This window comes from Convolutriloba macropyga, chromosome 12, assembly GCF_964194025.1.
Source record: "Convolutriloba macropyga chromosome 12, txConMacr16.3, whole genome shotgun sequence".
In the NCBI taxonomy this organism is placed as follows: domain Eukaryota; kingdom Metazoa; phylum Xenacoelomorpha; order Acoela; family Convolutidae; genus Convolutriloba; species Convolutriloba macropyga.
In genome coordinates, this window is record NC_134479.1 from 16,181,842 (window position 1) to 16,201,371 (window position 19,530).

Sequence of the window (19,530 nt, forward strand, 5' to 3'; positions counted from 1 at the left end):
CATTGGACTTTAACAATAGCTTAGTTTGTAATGCATAGCAAATGGTAACAGTCTGTAATTCAAGGTGAAGAGGTCAATTTGAGAAAATTTGATCCCATTTAACTACCTCCCCCCCCCCCCCCCAAAAAAAAACTACACCCTCCACGTACCTACCCCCCCCAACGTACCTAACCCCCCACCCCAACGTACCTACCCTTCAAACCCAACGCACCTACCCCCCAACGCACCTACCCCCCAAACCCAACGTACCTATAACCCCCCAAAAGTACCAACCCCGCCCCCCATCCCCCCGTCGTACCCTCCCCATCCCCCCCCTCGTACCCTCCCCCCCCCCAACGTACCTACCACCCCCCCCTCGTACCTACCTACCCCCCCCACGTACCTACCTACCCCCCACCCCACCTACTTACACCACCCCACCCACCTACCAAACCCGCCCCCCCCCCCCCCCCACCAGCAACTACCCACACCCTGAACTGAAAAAATTTTAACGCTTTTTTATGTTATATTGGTCTCCTATGTTTGTTATTTCTAGTGTTTTTTTCGATACTCTGACTTTGTCCTAGTTAGGGTAGAGATTATTTTGCACGACGATTCGAGTCGTTTCCGGTATTCTACCGGCTATGTTTCCAGCAGAAAGCAAGTTTGTTCATGACTTGAATTTTGACATTCTTTCTGTTCGAGCATTTATCTCCTTTTTGATTGCTGACTTCTGTCTTCGAACATTGGACTTAAACAGTAGCTTCGTTTGTAATTTTTAGTAATTAGGAACTGCTGGTAATATTCAAGGTGAAGAGGTCATTTTGAGATTTTTTGTTCCTATATAAGTCACCCCTAATTATCTTCACTACACCGCACAACCCCCCTCCCCCACCACCTATCTACCCCCCCAACGCCTTCCTACCCCCCCCCCCCAGCACCTACCTACCCCCTCCCTCTGCCCTCCCCCCAACACCTACCCCCCCCCCCCCCCCCATCGCCCCGCGCCCCCCTTCAACTTACCCCCAACCTACCCTAACCCCTCCCCTATCCTAGCTACCCCACACTAACCCAGCACTACCCACCTCCCCAACCTATCTACCCACTCACCCCACGTAGCTCCCCCCGCGCCTATAAAAATGTCGGCATTTTTAAAACACTTTAATGTGGTTTGTTGCGCAACTTTTGTTTTTTCTCTTTTGTTTATAATGACGACGATTCGAGTCGTTTCCGGTATTCTACCGGCTATGTTTTTAATTTGTCGTCTCCATCGATGATTCTTTTGACCTGACTTCTTACAATTGACTTTTTCATTGACTTCTACTGCTCTGCAATTAAAATTTTTGTGCGTGATATCATTTTTACTTTTAGGTCAATTGCATGACTTACCTCACCCAAAAAACTGACTTCTGAACTCACTAATGGAACTTTAAAATTTTATGAGCATTTACTAGTTAAAGATCAATAGTGCGCATCTAAGTAGTGCCAAACTTATATGCCCTATATCTTGAGTATTAGAGTCTTGAGTTTTTGGATCGAACATTAATTTGAAAAAGCTCTTTTAGGGTTTTTTCCTTATAGACCGTATGTGCCATAAAATAGACCGTATGTGCCATAAAATTGACAGTCCGAATCTGACCCAAAAAGTCTTGTGGTCTGTTAAAGGACTGGTGGTCGATCTGTCTATCTTACTACTTAAGTTGTTTCAATTCATTGATGGTCACATGCGTCTATCGCGGCTATTTTCCGGCAATCTGCCGGCTATGTTTTCGATTATCCGATTGCGATTTCGTTATGGCATTTTTTTTTCAGAAAACGGAACGAAACTAGATTTTAAATCTTAAGATTTTTAATAGCCGCAAAGCGATAGCCACTGCTGTTATTGGCCTTCTCTATGTTTTTTACAATGCGAAGGATTTTGATTGTATTAGTGCGCTCTTTTTTCAGATCTGTTCACACTTTAGTGTCAATGAGAAGTCAAATTTTAATCACGCTGGCGTAGTAAAGGAAACAACAAAACGAGTAGATTTGAAACTTTAATTTTTAAATTACTTTTTTAAACAGAAATGAGAAATTAGTGTTTGAAAAGATTTTCGGATTTGAAAACGGTCTTCTTTCTGCAGTGTTACTTCTACTTTTTTTCTGTTCTGATGAATTTTGAACTAATGGTTTCATAAGATCATTCCATAAATGGTTTCTTCTTTGATTCCACCAATGCATAGTTGGCTTTTTTTAAGATTCATACAACGACAGTTAATGGTTTATACGGCTTAGTCACTTTTTGTTATAATAAACCATCAATGATTTTTTGTTTTTGCCCTTTCTTGAGGTTCTTTTTGATGTCCCTTGTTCGTCTCATTAACGACACATATGATTGAATCTCTAATGAGGCGTAATGGAAGCTATGTAATCGTTTAAATTATATCTAAATCACTACTTTGTCACAACTTATTTTGACAAAATATCGGTTGTTTTTAGTCCTTCCGGGGTGTATAGTGTTTTTCTGTTGACTGACCACTCAGGCCCTTTACTGACAGTTCTTATCGTTTGACATTGAGACATTAATTCATCTAGTTAATGATTTGAGTCCATGGCGTTTTTCATAATTTTGACACTATTTGTTTTCAAAAACTAATAGCGAATTCTTGGATTTTGCATGTGTTTGTTGTACTTTTGCTTGTCATATCACTTTTTATGGTTTATCATCAGATCAATTATTGTCTGTTAATGAGGCTAAAATAGTTCATAAGCTTGTTTCAAATAATGGAGTTCTATGAGTTTGACACAAACTGTATTTGCAATTTCTTGACATAAATTGCAAATTTTTGATAGTTCACTTTGTTGTATACTATTTCTCATTAGTTGCAAAAGGAATCGGATGCTAGTGAGTCTAAACTGATTCAATCAGTAACTTGAGCCGTGATTTTTTTTGGATTTTCGAATTATTTCGTTTCGATAAAAAAGTGTTATTTAATTATTCAGTCCCGCCTGTTTTCGTTGCTTTTCTTGTGCTTTTTCGCTTTTTCTAAAAATAACACTTCTCAACGGCCTTCTGGTGCGGCGTAACGACTTGCGTGCGTGACATCATTTCTCACTCTTAGTGGAGCGAGTTTTTTTATTCATTCGCGTGATTAAGTTTTTGGTCACACGTCACTTACTTCACTTTCAAAAACGACTTCCTCAAGTGAGTCTGCCATCTGTGTTCTTCTTTTGTTGTTCTTTTTTTGCCTCTATCGCCTAACGGAACCTTTAAAAGTTGTTTTTTTCTTTCTAAAGTTGTATGTAACGCTGTAGTTTACTGATTTAGTTTTTAGTGTTGTGTTCTTACTTCAAATTTTTGACTAGCTTTCAAAAAGATGCCACTAATTTTCAAAAAGATTTTAATTTATGCCATATTTGTGAGTTGATGCCCACTTTTGATTTTTCCTTTTTTTGGTTTCGACGTATTTTCTACGCATTCTAAGGACGCGTAGTGTCAATATTATTATTTTGGGTTTTTGAAAACTCAAGTTGTAGGATTTTGTTTAAATTTGTTTTCAAGATAGTTTATTTTTGAGCATATCGGATTATGTGCTTTTTTTGTGTCATAGTTTAATTTTGCTTGACTTTGATATTCAAATTCTTAGATAACTCAACTATTTGGATTGTAGTTCAGAATTTGACCTGCTCTTTTTTTCTTTCTCCAGAATTTTTATCATTAGCTCTTGCTACTTTTTGACTGAATTGGGTGCGTCGTTTTTCACTCCTGGTGGAGCGAGTTTTCCTTGTTCATTTGCGTGATCAAATTTTTGGTCATACTTGATTTATATAACTCCCAGAACTGAATCTCCTCGCTTTGAAAATAGTTCTGGCTACTTTTTGTTTTTGAGTATGAACTGTAATCTTTTCTCAGCAGATCCAAAATAGTTACGTACAAGTTTTTTGTTTTGAAATCAATTTGCTGGTCTATTCATAAATCTGACAACTTGTAGTGTTTGTAGAGGGTGCGGAAATTTTTTTTGTTAATAATTTTTATCGCAAATAACACAAGCTCTTTTTGGTTGAACGAGTTTTAGGTTCAAAAATAAAATTATATATTCAAAGCAATCAATCCAGGCAGGTGAGCATAAAAAAGCGTTACGTCGATTCATACTTTTCTAACAGTAGATCGAAAACTAGACTGACTCAGTTCGTTCAGTGTTCCGTGAACAATTCTGTTCTTTTTTTGAATTTTCTGACCAATCACATTTACAGTTCAGTACTTTGCTCAAATACCTCAACTATTAAGTGTACCAAAGACAAAAGGAAAAAGACAAAAGCCGAAAGTTTTTTGAGCTTTTACGTTGAATCTGCACTTTTTCAAAACTATACTGGGCAGTCTAGTATTCTACTGCCTTAAAAAAGCATGTTGAAAAATGATACTTACCCTATCTTTTTATTGCAGCTCTTAAGAGAACAGAAAACAATTATAAAGTACGCTAAAATTTCAAGTTTTCATGTTGTAATATTTTCGATTTCCTTAATGAATAATGAAATACTATCTCACGAAAGGACTTTAGCCGATGCAAGAGGTAGGAAGGGGAGCAAAAAATGAGTAGATTTGCAGGTTGATTTTTTTCAGATAACTTTTATAGTGAGATGCGAAATTAGTCTTAGAGGAAAATTTTCGTTTTTGAAGATGATTCTTATTTTTTTCGCTTACCGAATTTTGACTTCCATTGTTTCTGTTTTTCTCATGATTTTTTAACTGATGGTTTCAAAAGGTAATGTGTTCCAAAAATGCATCGTTGTATTCTCTTCCAACGAAAGTTAGTTCTTTATGCGGCTTAGGCGCTGTTTGTTCTAATAAACAATCGATGATTTTTTTGGCCGTTCTTGCTGTTTTTTTCTTGCCGTTCTTGCCTTAAAATATTTAGTAGAGCTGTTTTTTGAGACTTCAAAAATATTTATAATAATGAATTAATATTAGAAATATTGAAATGTGAACGCACCATTTGAAATATACAATAGGAAGATTAGTTTGATGAGTCGAAAATTTTTTGCAGTTTTGGTCCTATATTCAGATTGCTTGATTTTTAATAGCCGCCGTCAGCCTCTCAACTGCTATTATTTAGGCGCTCTCCTTTTTTTCATTCGCTTTACCTTTTGATCAGGTTTTTCGTTTTACACAAGTCACGATTTTCACGTTTGACTTCTGACTTACTTCACTCACTGTTTCAAATGAATGGATTTTAAATTCTTTCGCGCATTGAATTACGCAATGTGGTGAATACGGTCCATGCCAAAAGACCAAAATCAAAAGAGACGGGATGAACCGATAAAGTCCGGTCATTAAGTCATAGTGCATTAGGATATCAAAGTTCACTGGAGTGTTTGCTAGCTGAGTGTTTGGTTTTAAGCTTATTAGCTTGCAGTTTAGAAGCCCGAATTGAGTACAGTTTTAGAATCTGACTGAAACTGCACGCCAAACTCTTTTTGACACTGAAAAAACGGACAAATATTCGGCCGATTTGTCTCTTCTTTTTCTGTTTCAATCCCGATGTGCATCAAGCGCGTCAACGGCGGCTATTTTCCGGCAATCTGCCGGCTATGTTTCAATTTCATTTATTTCGTTACATTTGATTACATCCTAAACTATTTGAGTCACAATTGCTGATTAACACAGGTTTATGGAGTTAATTCATGCTCTCTGTTGTTGAAAAATTTAGCTATCGATATTTTAAAAGCTTTTAAAGACAACTTAATTTATCGTGGGTTAACGATTTTGGCTATCTTCAATCCTCAATCCTACTTCATCTATTTTCACCTTAAATTCATATATAACTTCATCTGTAAATCGAGTTCGGCTGAAATATCCCTGGCTTATTTAGGAAGTAACATTATTGCGTTGACTATTGTATATGATTTGGCAATTATGTTCTTGATTTGAAATTTCACTTTTGTGGATAGTTTTCCTTGCAAAAATGTCAAAATGTCGCCAGTAATTGTACTCTGAGAATATTCTGCTAATCTCTTTAATTAAGATATAGATCCTGCTCTTATTGTTTCTACTTTCACCTCTGCTTTGGTTTTGTGGTTATTTGTAACCGGCTGCGTTATCAGAGCAAAAAAAATCTCAAAGGTTTTGTCTGTTGTCCGATCGCTACTTTAATTGTTCAAATAATAATGGTTGCAATATTTCCCAGATAATATTGATTTGCTCTCATGTATTTACCAAAGTGTAAAATGATGATGGGATAAGGAAGAGAACGTGAGTTGTTGTTAGATCTCAAAATTTCCGATGCTTTTCAGAATCCAGATCTAGCTGAGAAGACGTATGTCCTGTCTCCTGGTAATCACATGCTGTTCACATGGACTGACCCAACTGCTCAGAGGTCACTCTGTTATAAGCTTGAAGGTCAAATCAGCAAAACACCCTCTGGCGGCAAAAACAAAAATTCGTCTTCAACTCCACATTTCGACCTCCAGAAAGACGAGTTCCAAGAAATCCAATGCGAAAGTCAGACATGCTTCTTGATCTTTGTAATTAAAAAAAGGTATTACAGTGAAAATGTGACCACTCCACCCTTTTAACCAGCTTAACTGGCCAGTCTGAATATTGTTACATCAATTGCTACCAAGTTACAAAAAATGGTTTTGTCGATTCATGACCGGAACTTTAATGAGAGATGCTTTTGTATTCTGAAGTTAAATTTTGTCTCGGTTTGAAACAGTTCAAAAATTTCAACTCAATCAAGCTTCAAATAATTGAATAGCTTGGTAGCAATTGTTTCGGCATAGTAACTGTTGGTATTTTTAAATGTAACTGCAGCACCCAACCATGAAGCTAGCGTAATCTGGATACTACCAGTAATGTGTAGATGGGGTCTACATGAACATCGGAGGGGAGACATGCAAAAAAATTTCAAAAACACCATTTTGAAGCCATTTAAAAAAATAAAAACAAAGACGGAAAATCTGCCGAGTAAAATGGCTTCAAAATGGTGTTTTTGAAAAATTTTTGCATGTCTCCCCTCCGATGTTCTTTTAGACTTCATCTACACTTTACTTGTACCAACTCCTCCCCCACCCGGCGTGAACAATTAGTCTGACGTTAGTTAAGGGTGATTTTTAGATTAGAGAATTGTGAAACTTTCGTTTGCATTCATTTTTGTCATCGACGATGGTTACAAAACGGAATCCTGAAACCATAATAGCGTTGATAAAATTTCTCTGATATTGGACAACTAAGAAGCATGTCTGAGCTGATTTGAATAATCAGGCGAAGGAGGGAGTAACGGGAAGTACTATGCGACTAGTATGCTATGCAGACAGCAAAGGGTGCTACTCTTCACAGACGATCAGTGTCTCGCTACTGGCACTAAAGTTAGTATCTTTTCCAGAAGAGGTAATCGATTATTTCTAATTATGCTCCAAGCATTTTGTCATTAGAACGAATGCTTATTCTTGTACAAATTATAGGATTGAATGTTGGAAATTCTAAAATTGAATGTTTGAAATTGAATATTGGAGGCCAAAAGAACTGATGTAGTTTTTGATTGGGTTTCTCAAACTGAGTTATGCCATAAGGGGTAAAAATAATAATGGTTACAGATCCAAATAATTCCGAAGAAAAGTGCGAGATGTCTAGTAATAATTAATCCTTTTTCCCGTAAATTTGAGTTTAAATATATTTGGTTTCAATCGTTTACCAGCGCTCAATCATTTCATCAGAAACGAAAAGTCAATGCTTTAATTTTCAATCTATCTTCATCTTCCATAATCGTTTGATACACTTTCATGTTCCATCATTTGATGTAATTGTTGATTTTGGTTTAGTATGATGAAGATTATGAGGATTACTGTAACGTGGTATGTCAAATTCTCACCTTGTCTCTCTATCATTACTGGATGATACAAACGTGACTTTTATTGGAAAGTATGCCTGTAGGAGGAAAGTTTATTTCCAGCTCCTTTTTGTTATTAAGTGGTCTCGAACAAAGTTTGAAAAGTTATTGGGGCCGTGTGCGTCTTTTATCATGCAATTGTTTTTGCCTTTATGAATGACTTTTATTTGCGTAACATTTCGAGTTTTAAGTGATAAATTGCTCTCAAACGAAGTTTGTAGCAATTATATTAGTCCTTTTGGTCTTTTCTTTTTAATGCGATTTTTCGCTTGACCGATTAAGAACCCAATTTCGAACTCAATTAAGGTCAAGGAATCAATGGCTCCTACTTTGAATTCTTCTAATAATGCTTTCTCGGGTCGGTTTTAGTATTTTGATTAAACTACGAAGAAAAGAACCTGCCTATCAGGTCATCAAGTATACGTCTGGGAAACCTGAGGAAATAAGAGCTTAAAGCCGAAGGTGCATGCGCCCGACGCTGATCTCGAATTCCCGAAGGCTTCCCAGAACTATACTCTAACTTATTTGGACCTCATTTTTGCTATTCAAAACTCAAAGAGAATTCAGTTGAAATTTATAGTAACATTGCAATTCTGCATATTTCGAAAGAATAGTTTTTCAACAATCTGTATTTTCATTGTTTTTCTATTTCTTGTTCTATACTCTCTTCTTGCTTGGAATAAAATTTCCTTCGAAATCGCAATCGTCTTCGAAATCGTTGTTCGCATCCAGTTTTTTGCTAACTCTTTATTCGGAATTTTTGACGTTTGCTTCATTTTTACTATTTTTTAAATAATATACAATAATATTTTGCTGTTATTGTAGGAGCAAAGGGTAGGCTCTGTTGTGTCGCTATCAATATTACTCTTTATGGTTTTAAAAAATGAGCAAACTATGAAATTATCTCTTTATATTGAATTAATTATAGACCTTGACAAACATCCTGTTTTCGAAAGTGTTTTTGTGACTGTTTCCTATTGTTTGTTAACTATCCCTATTGATTTATGTTTGAAAAGTGAATTCTTTTTCTCTCGGGGGAAAAATGGGCGTCCAATAAATTTTTCCAAGAAGCATTGATCAGTTGATTGCATTTTATCAGCTTGATTTGAACGAGACTGTGTGAAAAACGACCGCAAAACTGATTCAGCTCGAAATTTAGTGTGATATCAAACGTGAAATCTTGATAAAAAAATGTGGGATCAGCTTCTTGCTTGATCAGCTTTCCCTAATTAGTGATCTAGCCTAACTTTATTGTCGATTTTTTAACAGCGAAATTGAGGTTTAGTAGATCACAAGGAAACTCGGTAATGTGCGTACGCCCATAATGAACCGACCCCGCTCATCCACATTCTTGACTTAATTGGCTGCCAAATGATGAAGAGGTTAAAAACTTTCAAAACATACATATCGTTCAGTTAACAACCAATGGAATACAGTAATGCCAAGCTAGAGTGCCGATGAAAGTTGTTGATAATAGGACTTCTAGATAGGACAATAATGAGAATCAAACAACAAACACTTTTTATGACCAAAACTCGATGTCTATAATAAAAAAAAATCATAACGAAATCAAACTTGCATCAGCTGAAACCCAAACAAAACAATTTAACCTCTACTTCATCAGAAAAGATAAGGGACCTCTCCCAACGCGACTGGTTAACAGGTTGACAAAAAAGAGCAGAGAGGTGCGAAATTCAAAAACACGTTTTTTTTTTAAACATTTAAGTTCAGTTATTAATGTAATTAGATATCAAATGAAATCACTAAAGTGTCCATTGATATCGCCATAGGAAGCGATTGAGAGGTTTTATTATCCAATGTTCAATTGAGCACAATTTCGGAGCTAATAGAACCTACGATTATTGTTCTTAATTAAAAAGAAAGCAAAACTCATTTAAAATGTACAAATATAAACTCTCGAACAGTTTATGAAACATCGTAGTAACAGTAGTAACAAAGCCGACAAACAAACGTTTGAAGCTAAAACTTTTACAAAGATTAAATTATAGTTCACTGCAAACGGGTTGTGACCTGTGTTTACAGAGACCGAGCTACAAATCGACAGAAAAACTATTTAAAAAAATGATGAAGCTCAAAGACCTAAATATGTTTTTGAAAATAAATATTTTCAAAAGTCATAAAAGACTTGAGATTTCAACAAAAAGCGATGAACTACGTTGAAACACCTCAGGAAACACCTATGGGGCCTGTTAAAAATGAGACTAAGTCACGACCCCACAAATAACAACAAAAACATAAAGAAGTCAAAACATTTTTACGACATCACACTGTTCAAAGCACTATATTTATAAGATGCAAGAACTGTAAATTGTCACTTCCCCTCATTTTGATATCAACGAGTCTTCCTTATAAAAGGACTGCGTAGACATGACAACAAAAAGAAACCCAAAAGTTGAACAGTAGAGAAATCTCAAAATTATTTTTTGAACTAAATGGTCGAAAGCAATCAGTTACAACGTAACCAAGCACGAAAAAATGTTTGAATCAGGAAAAGTAACTGAGACTTCTAATTGATGCGATTGATTTACGTGGTGACGAAAATGAAAGCAAAAAGGAAACAGTTGAAAAGAAACAATTTTTTTTCATTTTTATTTGAAAGTCAGCAAAACAAACGGCTATATACTGAAATCTTTAACTAGGTTGAGTTATACGTCCTGTGGAAGCAATTGAAACCTATCTTTATCAGGTATAAGGCGTACGACAACAAAAAGAACGACAAATATTGGCAAAAACAGAAAAGTCACAAAATTTTGCGAGATATTTGTCTCAGCCCGAAAAGCATATACTGTTCAACAAAAACAATTAAAAGATCGTGATAAGCTTTTTTCCAACGCTGTTCATTTTCCTTATCATACTATCCTTGAATTGGACTTGTTAATAATGTGATATTTCGACAAGCAAACAAAATGAGCTCAATGAAATTGTGCTAAAAAATTTAAAAAAATGAAAACGGGTAGAATCAAAACAAAGAAACTATTAGTTGATATTAAAACCGCTACCGACATTAATTTATATATCACAGGAAATTGCTTTCCGCCTGTTTTTACTGAGACTGCTGCCGAAGTTGATGGAAATCAGACAAAATCGAGGCAAAATTCAAAAATTCACCAATACAGTCTTAAAACAAATATATTCAAAGTCATAATAGACATTAGATACCAAATGAAAAAATTGTCTAGGTTCATTTATACGTCCTAAGCTAACTGGATCTTTGATTCGGGACACTAAATTGTCGAGCTGCAAAAAGTATAACAAATGAAAGCAAAACTCCATAAAATTTTTACGAAAACAACTGGTCAGAGCCATAAAAACAATGAGTTTAACTCTGAAATCATAAAATAATCTCGTTGGGTCTTCTTTATTGTGAATAGTACCTGTCATTAATTGAGCCCTGATTTGAAATTCTTGTCAGTAATTTTCATAAAAAATTTTTACATAGCAGAAATATTTTGATAAAAAGGTCGCGTCCTATTAAAATCTAAAAAAAATTTATCGTTAGGATCCATGGTGAGATCAAAATCAGTTCAGATATAGCTGCGCGTGTTAGAAAACAGCTAGTTATTGAAATGATTGCGAAATAGATCATTTTTTAAGCCAAATTTTTCAGTTTGTCAAAATTAAATAGCGCATCGAGTTTAAATTTGCAAAAAACTGGCAAAATTATAATTCCAGTTAAAGGCAGCGGGAGCACAACTAGCTTTTTTTTGAGCTTAAGAATAACATGACTGCAGTTTTAAGGGGTCTATTTCCAGCAAATTTAAAGCAAGTGGGCTAAAAAATGCAAATTTAGTCCCATTTTTGACGATAAAAGGTCTGAATTTTTTAAAATTTAGCATCAACTCTAGCCAAAAATCTCGGATCGAACGATTTAGCAACCCTCTCTATCTTTAGAGATAAAATCAATAACACTACAGTTAACAATTTTAACATATTTTTAGCAAAATTGGCAAAAATTTGGTCAAAAATACCGAAAATTTGAATGAAAATAGCTGAATTACGTCTAATATTCACAAAATTTTAAACCGCAATAACTTCCTATAAAAAGCGAAAATTGAAAAAATCTTTTTAATTCCATTTTCTACGCCGGACGGGCTTTCTAATGATACCAAAACTCAGTACGATGATTATATCGATCGGCCAAAATTGTCTGAACAAAAAAAAACCCATTTGAGTATATAGTTCCTCCCCCACTAAAGTTGTTCGGAACAATAATGGACCTAGTCAAGTTATGGCCAGTATTCAAAAAATACTTTCTAATACTAATCTGAAGGCACTATGACAGAAGTCTTTCCATATTGTCCCGTTTGTATCGTCTGTCAAATTTGTAATAATCACCAATTACACTCGGTTGAAGATCCTGTCAATCTATCATGTAATGCGACGATCCCCTTGTTGCTTCGGAAGCTGGCTGGCCCTGTTCAATGAAGCATTTGGCTAATTATATAATTATGCGAGGAAACGTTTCAAAAGTAAAGTACCATAGTCTTTGCTTACAACATAGATCAATATTTCATGAAATAATTGATAAGATTTACGCATGATATAAGCACTGTCCTCAATAATAAGCGGTTGGCGATCCTCTCGCAACCGTATCCAAGCAAATACTGGCTAATTCGGATAAATGCTTCTTCCTTCCTTAACAAATTTTTTCGTTTTCATTAGATTGTCTGATAAGATGATAGCAAGCATATGAGGGTTCGTGCAGCACTAAAGGGTTTTATATCCCAATAAGAAGTTGTACTGGGCATTAAATGTTATATGTACACCTTTATAAATTTGTAAAATTTCTTTTATGGTTATTCGTTTTCTGTTAGGGAAAAAAGTTCCTATGCCAATATCACTTAGGAGCTTGTTAACATATGTTCTTTCTTGGATAATGTTGCCGCGAGAGGTTATGTAATACGAAAAATGACAAACACACTCATTCGATTGGTGAGAGTATCCATTTGATTTGTTGCTGTTCACGTAGAAAGCCATACGGTAAATATCGCTTTTAGCTCGAGTTGGTACGTGTTGATCTGTAAATGGCAATTCGTTTTAGTCCTGTGATCAGGTAATGGGTCTGTGTAAAGTAACCTTTATTCTATTATTAACAGCTCTGTTTGGCATCACCTTGACAAATTTAAACTCATTGTCCTTATTATATGCTCTCAAAGGAAGTTTGTGCCAATTATATTAGGCCTGTGATCTTTTTTGAATGCGATTTTTCGCTTGACCAATTTTTCGTCTGACGCAATTGACTTTTGGTCCTCAAAATCGGGATAAACAGGTAGCGCCCACAGGGCATTAAGTTCACTCAGAGCCTTTCAACTCATAGTCTCCAAGTTTGCGATTCACAGAAACTGTTTTGGAGACGTATGCTCATAGTGTGAGGGCGGATCTTAGAGTTTGACCCCCCCCCCCCCCCCACACACACACACACACACACACACACACACACGCATCATCGCCCCTTCCCACTTCACCCCTCTCCCACATCATCCCCTCTCACTTCACGATGCGTTAGCCTCACGCGCCTTCAATTAAGCCAAGCCGTAGGTAGCTAGCTACTGACGAGGCCAACCGCTCGCGAGTCGTTTGAGACCAATTCGCTCGACGTTATTCGCTTATGTTTAAATGATCTCAACAGAAGTTGCGTGAAAAGAAAAAGTTGAGGTAAACGTGATAAGCAAAATCAAAAGCAGAGAGAATATTGGTTTTTGTTTCTGCATTTTTTGTTTATAGTTTTCGCTAAGCGAGAAGAATGTCTTGTTCACGTATAGCATTTTTGAAGTGAGCTTTTAATTCAACTTTTATCGTTCTCAATTTGGTTCTCGCACCTATATGAAAGTGCAAGTGCAATTTAGTGATCGTTCCCCATTTTGAGCATAGATTACATGTCTAGATTCAATTTTTGTCATTTTGTTTTTGTAGGCTCTTTTAGGTAGTTTTTGTGTTCTTTTCCAACATTTTCCAACAGAGTCACTGTGGAACTTTTTGGTTGCAACTAGAGCTTTTTGTTGTTTTGGTCAGTTCTTGGTTTAATATTAATCATTTTTAAGGTGTTTAAATCATAGAAAATTGATTAAATCAAACCGATTTTTGGACTGCTCTAGACTTATTGTTTTTTGCCTATTGTTTTTGTGCAGTTCAGGATAACATCTTCATTCTATTGCTTTTTAGAAGTGTTCTATGTGTATCCTTTCTAAAAATAGAAACTTAATTGTTTAATGCGCTTGTTCATACAGATTGAAGTGTTTTTGCTTTTTTGCTGCGATTGTAATTTCATTGCTTTGGTTATTAATAGCCGCTCTCATCTTCTCAGCCGGACTTTATAGCGCTCCTAAGTATTTGGATCGTATTGGTGACTGTCTTTTTTTAAAGATCAGTTCACACTATTTTTGGCTCTTTTTACGTCCGTGAGAAGTCAAATGAGAGTAATGATTTTAATAACGCTGGAGTACTTAAGGCAGCAAAAAATCGAATAGGTTTGAAGCGTGATTAATAGCCGCACAGCGATAGCTGGGGCTATTATTGGCCTTCTCTTGGTTTTTTTTTTATTTTGTCGTCATGATTTTTGTTACGACCATATGACGTCACAGCCACTTTTTGTTCATTCGTTCATGCAATTTCAACTAAATTGCATGTGTAACGTCATTTTTCGCTCTTAGTGGAGCGAGTTTTTTTGTTCATTCGCGTGATTAAATTTTTGGTCACACTTGACTTGCCTCACTCTCAAAAATGACTTCCTCACTTTGAAATTGACTTTTATTTACTTTAATTCAAAGAGTTAAGGTCAAATGGGTGTGTGTCACTCTAAATGAAGGTTATTTGAGATCAGCTAATAGAGGCAGCAATAACTTAAACAGATTTTTAATCAAAATATAACTGATCAGCTTTCAATGAAGACAAATTTTTTTGGTCTGTCTTTTACTGTTTTTTTTTAGACTGCCGATCTACGAATCTATTGCGGCTATTTTCTGGCAATCTGCCAGCTATGTTTTTTTTTTAAATTGAAGTGTTTCCTTCTCTTTAGTGCTGTTAATATGATACGTATGTTTTCTAAAGTTGCCTATGTGCAATTGATTGAACTGATCGACAGGCAGCTAATTTGACTTTGACAGTAATTGTTGTCATAAAAAATTGAAAATTGGTTGTTTGCGGCTTGTTTAAAATGTTCTCGGTTCTTATATCTTTTATTACCTAATATCAATAATGTAAGTATCCTTGAACGTTATTTATGCATAAATGAAGCTAATTTGATGTTTGAGTTTATGGTTAGTTGTTTTCAAGACTGACACTATTTGTTCTCAACATATTTTAATGATTTTTTAAATTTTTTGAGTGTTGTACTTAGTGGTGTCTTATCGTTTCAACACATTAGGGATAAGTGTCATAGGTTGCTAATATTAGTTATTTGTAATGATTTGGTTCAAAGCTAATTCTATGAGGTGTGACGAGTTTTTATTGATTAATTTCTTTTCTTATCATATGGTCTCCTTAATTACAAATCTCATCAGTTGCTAAAGACGCTTCAATTAACAAATTTTTATTTTCAGTTTTTACTGTTTTTTCTTTGACTTGTACGCTTTTTTTATTTTAAACATTATTTATTGAATTTTTGGGTTTTATTAGTATTTGTTTTACTTATTACCGTTTTATCACTCAATCCCATTAATGGCGGTTGTCATCGGTTGATAATGGGTAGTAAGCAAGTCTATTTAGTGGCTTGAGTTCACAGCAATCGTGTTGAAGATTCTTTGACACCTGCTTTTTGGAAAACAAAAGTTGAGTTTTTCGCTTGAAGTGTTTTTGTTGTCTTTTCTCTTAGTCTCAAGAGCAACTATAAGTTCTTGTTGACCAACTACTATGGACTTTTTTAGTCCCAGAAAAGTATTATATGACTTTTAAAGTTTGATATACTTTGGTTAACGGTTTTGGGTTTTAGTTATGAGGATCTCTTTTGCTTTGGCTGTCATCGACTGCCTTTTTTGCTGTCTTTTTTGCTGTCTTTTGCTGTCATTGGCTGTCTTTTTTGCTTGCAAGAAGGTTGTTGTATTGCGTACTCATTCTCAGGAGGTATGAAATCTATTTTCTCAGGAATTTTTGTTATGTTTATGTTTAAGTCTTAAAGCACTAAACCTTTGAAAAATAATTTTTAATTAATTTTTGGGTTTTGGTTCATTTTTGCGCTTATTGTGTCAGGAGCTTTGTTGCCTCTCTTAGATTGATGATGCTAATTTTTTATTTTTACTGTCCTTAGTTAAGTCATTTATTTGGATTGTTATTCAGGACTTGTCCTACTATGTTTTTTTTAACTTGTCGAACAAAATTTTGTTTTGGTTTACTTCATTTTGCCGCTTTTTGGACATTTTGCGCAAAATCTTTTTGAGTTCTCTAGGCTAGTTTCACTCATCTGTCAGTCTGCTCAAAGTGCTTTTAAACAACAGTTGCACAACAAAGCAATTCAAATTTAACAGAGTCAGCGTGAAGAAGAAACAAATCAGAAATAGAAACGGGATAAACCCATAAAGCCCGATTTTAGATACCCGTTTCTTGAAGTTTGTTCTTATAAGTCTTGGTAACCATCTCTAATGCTTATTGGTGTTGTTACTGGCTCCTGTATTGCGTCACTCAGAAATAGGAGTATGTTCAACTACAAAATTACATCAAAATAGTTAGCTCTTTAAAACTGTTTTTGTGCAAAAATCAATTTTTTTAAAATCATTTTCTATTCTTTCAATCTCAATCGTGATTATGGGAATCAGCGGAGGCTATTTTCCAACAATCTGTCGGGTATGTTTGTGCTGTATTTCTCTCGGGTTTTATTCTGACCAAACAGAATTGATATGCCGAGGCTTTGTTCCATCAATTGCTGGGACTTTGTAAAATGTAGTTTTCGCTTTTTTGCGTTTGTTGTCTTGGTATGTTTCGTCCTTATTAATTGTTGTATCGTTTAGTCAGTTCGGTATTCAAGATATACAATATTGGAAGGTCAGTTCAATGTTTTTATGAACAAAATTTTACTGGATTTTCACGGGCAAAAAGTTATGATATTACTTTCCTGTATTTTATAGCTCGCCCTTTTCTTTGAATTGTTTTTGCGTTTTACATAAGCCATTATTTTCACGTTTGAACCATGACTTACTGTGTACTATGACTTACTGTGAACTATGACTTACCGTGAACCATGTACTATGAGTCCTTGTTCTAACTGAATAAATTTTGAATTGTTTCGACGATTTGAATTGTTTCGTCGATTGCTATAATAGTTCTCAGTTCCTTCGAGCATAGTGCTAATTGTTATTAGTATTAGGCTTATTGTTCTCCAAATTAGGCTGATTGCAACATATTTGTAGAATATAATTAAATTGTGGACCAAAATATAACACGTATTGACACTTTGAAAAAAAAATAGGCTTTCATCAAATTTTTTCTTGATGTTTCTCCAACGTTTTGAGTCTCGACATGGGGCAGTGGGTTCAGTGGTGGTTTTTTTGCCGCCGATCTGCTGGCTATTTGAATGAGATCTGAGATAAATTCGATTTGTTAACGAAGTCTTCCGGCTATGTTATCAGTGCTGTTAGAGTCTTTTAATGGAATTTTTCGAAGTACCAATTTTTTGTCTTACCATTTATTTTTTAACCCTCAAGAATGGGTTAACAGGCTAAGCCCGCAAGGCATTAAGTTGCTGAGCAGTTCCCTTTGATACTTACGCCTTGATAGTCTCTTAATGTGCCCTTTACTGAAATTGTTAAAGAAATAAATTCATGGTTTGAAGGGCGGGAGACCCTCCCCTCTCCCACTCATTCCACCCGTACATATGCACACTCGACCCTCTATAATCCTCAACATTGCTGCGCTACCATAACAACATAGTACCTAAAGTACTAATTGTTCCGACCCCTCTTGAGGGGGAAGGAACTATATACTCAAACGGGTTTTTTTTTGTTCAGTCAGTTTTGGCCGATCGATATATTCATCGTAGAGAGTTGAGACTGGTATCATTAGAAAGCTTGTCCAGCGTAGAATATAGAATTAAAAGGATTTTTTTAATTTTCGTTTTTTACAGGGAGTTATCGAGGTTTAAATTTTAAGAAAATAGTGTGAATTCCGGCGAGATTTTATTCACTTTTTCCGGAATTTTTGAATAAAACTTCGCCAATTTTGCTAAAATTTGTTAATTTTTTTTGAAAGTGCTGTTGATTTTTATTGGTAAAAACAAAAAAAAATCACAAGAATATTGTAGGCTATTTTTATTTTTTTTTGTCAAAATTTCTGGCTAAATATTTCAAAACTCAGACTTTTTCTTCAAAAACAGCACGAAGTTTCTTTACTCCATTTTGATAAAATTTACAGGAAGTACAGACCTAAACACCACTAGATCAATTTTTGTAGACTGAAAAAGGGGCTTTTTTACTTCAAATTCCGTTTCCGTTGAGAGTGCTCTGTAATTAAAAGTTCGCCGTTTTTTGCTAAATTTTTCGTTGATTATCAAACACGCAGCATCTATTTTTGATTTTTTAACTAACAAAAAATCAATATCTATAACATTTGAATAATCAAGTGTTCTTAAAGAACAAACAGCCTTAGCAGGGCTAGTTTTGGACCAATCTTGGACCGGTATAATCCAAAAATAATTCGGACTGTAAACAGTCGGTCTTTTTTATAAAATTCGATCTCTTCTACAATAATTAAATAACAGAACATTTCAAAAAATGCTCACTAAGGATGGTTCCATTTGGGTTCCTAATTAGCTCCACATTATTGTATCTGGTTGATTACTTGAAAGCTTATGGTCGTTTGGACTTATAAATAATAACTTATTGAACTTTTGCCTCTAATTTTCCCTTTCTTAGGTCAACTTGTAGCTTATTGTCCGCAATGAAAGAATGCTTCCTTTGCGGTTTTACTCCTTAAGTTATGGCTACTGGCTTTGATACAACTAGATTTCAAATTTTCTTAATTTTTAGGTTTTCGCCCATTTCTCACGTTTTCTAGTTTTGTCACATTATCACGTTACTGACGGTTCATATATCACACTATTGGCTTTCAAAATAAGGCACAATTGATATTATTAAAATGCTGGAAGATGTAGATTATGATTTTAACGGCTTCGACACTACTTTCTCGAAAAATTTAATTGATTTCTTTAAATTGTCTTCAACTGCCGTTTTTACTGTCTTTTTAGTCGTATGAAATTTTACTGTACAATGACCCGGTTTCATTGCCTTTTCATGGAACATTAGATGAGACGATATTCTGATTTTAGTAGATAGCTGATAGCTTTCATGACTGAAAACAATTGTTTTCAAAATTAAAAAAAAACACTTTTTAACTTCGCAATTTTGTTCCTTTTATTGTCTGGTCTCTCGTCTGGTCTGTTATCTAGTCTCGTTAATTACTGGCCAATTATGACTTTATTGTTGTCAAAGGAAGCTTTCAAAGGGGGATTAGCGTCACACAATCTAAAGTTTTTGTAGAATTCATTGACTTTACTGGCTTCGACACGAAAAAAAAGTAAATTAATTTTTGATTTTTGTCATCTTTGACGTTCTTTTTGTAGACGTAAGATTCGGTATAACTGCAATTCTCGTGGGCTTCTTTTGGAAGAATATACGAACCTAATTAATTTTTTTATTCTGTAATTAATGGCGTTCATGTCTTTGGAAATATTTTTTTTTTA

The 19,530-nt window shown here is 35.0% G+C and overlaps 1 protein-coding gene across 1 annotated transcript in view; it reads left to right on the top strand.

The window, feature by feature from the left end:
* Positions 1-19,530, top strand: part of LOC142350401 (intermembrane lipid transfer protein VPS13A-like) — a 229,852-nt gene that overhangs the window by 153,082 nt on the left and 57,240 nt on the right. The window contains exons 36-37 of the mRNA XM_075402248.1: positions 6,250-6,457; positions 7,220-7,323. Coding sequence (XP_075258363.1) covers positions 6,250-6,457; positions 7,220-7,323 — 312 coding nt within the window. The remainder of the gene's footprint in view (positions 1-6,249; positions 6,458-7,219; positions 7,324-19,530) is intronic.